The following is a 3,541-nucleotide window of genomic DNA, read 5'->3' as shown; positions in this document are numbered from 1 at the left end:
GCTTAACCTTTTAAGACCAAAGCTCGGCTCGGCTCGTTAACACCCCTACCCCCAACTAACACACACAAGAAGAAAAAATAAAAAGAAAATAAAAAATTAAACCACACCCAATAAGCGAATTACGTTCATGTTTACTTTAGGCTTCAACCTTCACGAATAGCAAGAATTAAGATTCAGGAAGACAACATTTCTAAACATAGCAAGGTTGGGAAGTATTTACTATTTAAGAATTAACATGTACCCCCCTCTTACTTCTGAGGGAATGGAATACATAGGCAAGTTTTCAATAGGAAAGGCATTAGAAAATAATGTTGGAATAGAAGCTCTGTTGAGGTCTATAATATCACCATTTCTATGACTAGAAATGCAAGAAAATAATTGGAAAAACCTAAAATCCAATATTACACACGAAACACAGAGAGTAAATCTGCTGAACGGGCACCAATGCCTCAAAAAGCAGCAACTGGCCCATCTGAAGTACTTTCAAATCAACCTCTGCCTCGTCCTGCACCTATCACAAGAAGAAGAAACATTGGATGAGATTTCAATCACAATATCTATGGTATGTAATATGTTGGATGGGAGGTAAAGATGAGGCGTGAGGAAAAAAGTGACCTAGACCCTTGTTTGGAGGTTTAAAGGAGGGGAAGGGTTCCCCTCGGGGACATTATAAAAGGGAAGCCTAATGTTATAAAGCAGGGTCCACGGAAGGGTTAGACCTTTTGTGTGGATCTATAAGCAACCTTAAATATTTCTTAGATTACATGCAGTACCCCAAGGTCTGTGTTACAAGATTAAAAAATGGATTATAAAATGGCTGTTTGGTTCTATAAAGTTCCCGCTAGTCCAAGGAATGGTTAGACCCATAGTGTAGGTCTATAGTAGTGTTAAGAACCTTGAGGTCACCACCCCAAAAGCTAGCTCAAAGGGTGGGAGTGCCCAAGGTCTTATAAACTCCCACATTAGTTGCTCTTCAACCAATGTGGGACTATATATCTCAACACGCCCCCTCACGCAAGAGCCCTCTTGGCTTGAAGCGTGGATTATGTAACAGGCTCAATCTTTGGTTTACCTTTTGTACTTCCACTTTAAAGTGGAGGGCGGTGAGGATCGAACCTCAAGCTCTGATACCATGTTAAGAACCTTGAGGTCACCATCCCAAAAGCTAGCTCAAAGGGTGGGAGTGCCCAAGGTCTTATAAACTCCCACATTAGTTGCTCTTCAACCAATGTGGGACTATATATCTCAACAAGTAGGCAGCCTTGCCTTGTAATTGCAAGAGGCTGATTAGATAAATCAAATTGTGCCAAGGTTCCCCTTCATTACAACATGGACTATATTGAAAATTTAATTTTGTAACATATAACTTCTCTCTAATATTTACTTGAACAGCCAAATTCCCTCTTTTCCTTAAACATCCAAACAAGGAAGAGTAAGACTGAGTTCCTTTAATAATTTACTTTTCACATTGAAGAGATTTTTGGCTCATCAGATCATCCAGGTGAAAACAATAGCATAATAGCAGAAACCACTTTTCTGGTGAATTTGAGGGATAGAAACCAACAAATTAACAGTTGGCATACATGCAATAGTTGCATTTTGAAAGATCTAAGCGATGATTTACCTCTGTTTCCACCAGGCTTTCCACCTGGGCCACCCCTGCCTCGGCCTCCTCCTGGCCCTTTAGCCCCACCTTCATCAAGGCCACGCCCAATTCCTTTCACTTGACGTCCACCAGCACCATCCTCCCTACCTCTTCCCCTTCCACGTCCCACACCAGGTGGTTTGCGATCTGAAAAAGGTCACAATTAATCAAAGAAATTCTAGCTTTTTCTAACCGGAAAAGACTACACGAATAGAAAATCGTACTATATGCATAATAATGACTCATTCCCAGTGATGAAACAGTTATTTTCTGATCTCGAAAAGAAACAAGTTTTACTCTGAAACTGTTAGGTTTAACATGAACAAAACAATGCGCAAAATGCATCTTTACTATGACAAGAATACCAATACGTCTTTTATCTATTTATTTATTTAATTTTCCCCTTAGATCACCTAGTCAATTTAAATATCAACATGAACAACCAGCTAGATGTCAAAACAAGGCTTACCAGCACGGCTTTTGGTTTCTTCCTGGACTTTGTCAATAACCTAAATCAACAGGCAGAAAAGCAAGATTAGTTGATGAATCTATGTAAGGCTAAGAGCTTAAGACATTCACTAAAAAGTGCTCAACCTATTCACTGAAAGAGTAAAAAAAGACTGAACCACCACTACACACCTCATCAGGAACTCGAAGGTACTTAATGGTATTGCCTCGAATGTAGCATTCAGGCATACGCCAAAATCTATCTCCATCCTACATTGCCAATTTCAATCAAACATTGTAAGTTGTAACAGACAACAAATGACAAATAATAATGAAAACAAAGAGGGCTGAGAAAAGAACATTACTTTAGAGGTACATATGACTTCTCTGAGATGGATGTTCATCCATGTATCACAATTAACCAAATGGCCATTATAAGTCTCCCCATTTTTCAGTTCCACCAACTGATACAATATGTCACAAAAATAATAATAAGAATAAAATCACAAGCTAAAAAATCAAATAGTATTAACACAAGTTATATAATATATATAAGGTAAAATAAAAAAAAGGCCTTCACTCACCATTGGATGACCTTGGGCAGTCTTGAGCAAGGAAAGGGGCAACTGCAGCAAATAATAAATAGTGAGAGAACGGTGGCAGAATTTGCCAGTGAATGCAAACCCTAAAAGTAACAAACCCTAGTTGTATGATTAGAGAGGGGGAATTAAAACCTATTAAGTATTGAGTTTTGGGGTAAAAAATTGTATTAGAGAAAAAGGAATGAACTTGATGAGATCTAGGTATCCATCCATTCATTGTTTGTGCTAAAAGATATAAACGAGGGCAAACAAAGAAAGAGATAGATAGATAGAGAGAAGCAGAGACATACCATGTCGTGAATCGGAAGTAGTGTTTGTCGTTGATTTAAGGAATGAAAGCGAAGAGGAAGAGGTCGATGGTATGTGTCACTGTTGGCTCTTGCTTACTTTCCTTATGGTTCTTCTACCTACGCTATTCAATGAATCTTATTCCTATGTTGTCAAGGACTCGATGAACTACTACCGTATAATGTGAAATTTTCTTTGTCAATCGTCTTATTTATAACGAAATCAGTTACTAAAGATTAAAATTAAAACTACAAATTAAATTTCAAAATTTAAAAGAAGATAAATTTATTTTCTTTTGGTAGATAAAAGAAGATAAGTTTGTATCTAAAAAAAAAATAAGTTGATAATAAGATAGAGTGGTTATACTTACCACAATTTTAGATTTATCATTCTTATAACTTATTTGATTATTATTGAATTAATTTGAAATTAGCAGTAGTTAATTTTATTTTATTTTATTTTTCAATCGTTAATTTTGAAAAAGATAGAACTGTAATCATTTTCAAACTTTTCTGCAATTGTAATTTTTTTGAAAAATAAATTATAAAATCCTGAATAA

The 3,541-nt window shown here is 36.4% G+C and overlaps 1 protein-coding gene across 2 annotated transcripts; it reads right to left on the bottom strand.

The window, feature by feature from the left end:
• Positions 1–200: 200 nt before the first annotated feature.
• LOC133292847 (probable U6 snRNA-associated Sm-like protein LSm4) lies at positions 201–3,152 on the bottom strand. 2 transcript variants are annotated; one of them, XM_061491316.1, is made up of 7 exons: positions 2,985–3,152; positions 2,677–2,718; positions 2,458–2,556; positions 2,285–2,362; positions 2,115–2,154; positions 1,625–1,792; positions 201–511 (listed from the first exon to the last, which is right to left on the bottom strand). In XM_061491316.1, exons 1-7 carry the CDS (start codon positions 2,985–2,987, stop codon positions 489–491), a joined length of 453 nt encoding a protein of 150 aa, XP_061347300.1. In that variant the 5' UTR covers positions 2,988–3,152; the 3' UTR covers positions 201–488. The 2 variants fall into 2 exon arrangements, with proteins under 2 accessions (XP_061347300.1, XP_061347301.1); XM_061491317.1 differs by having other exon boundaries at positions 201–505.
• Between the last annotated feature and the right edge of the window lie 389 nt (positions 3,153–3,541).

Source organism: Gastrolobium bilobum, unplaced genomic scaffold (genome assembly GCF_033153095.1).
Source record: "Gastrolobium bilobum isolate Gb01-03AN ecotype WA unplaced genomic scaffold, APGP_CSIRO_Gbil_v1 utg2530, whole genome shotgun sequence".
Taxonomy (NCBI): Eukaryota; Viridiplantae; Streptophyta; class Magnoliopsida; order Fabales; family Fabaceae; genus Gastrolobium; species Gastrolobium bilobum.
Note: the sequence above shows the minus strand (reverse complement) of the source record. Positions and strands in the feature narration are given on the sequence as shown.

Coding starts and splice junctions, on each gene's coding strand:
- LOC133292847 (XM_061491316.1), bottom strand. Junction 2,363..2,457: donor AAGTCATATGTACCTCTAAA/GTAATGTTCTTT, acceptor TTGGCAATGTAG/GATGGAGATAGATTTTGGCG. Junction 1,793..2,114: donor AGAAACCAAAAGCCGTGCTG/GTAAGCCTTGTT, acceptor GACCTTTTTCAG/ATCGCAAACCACCTGGTGTG.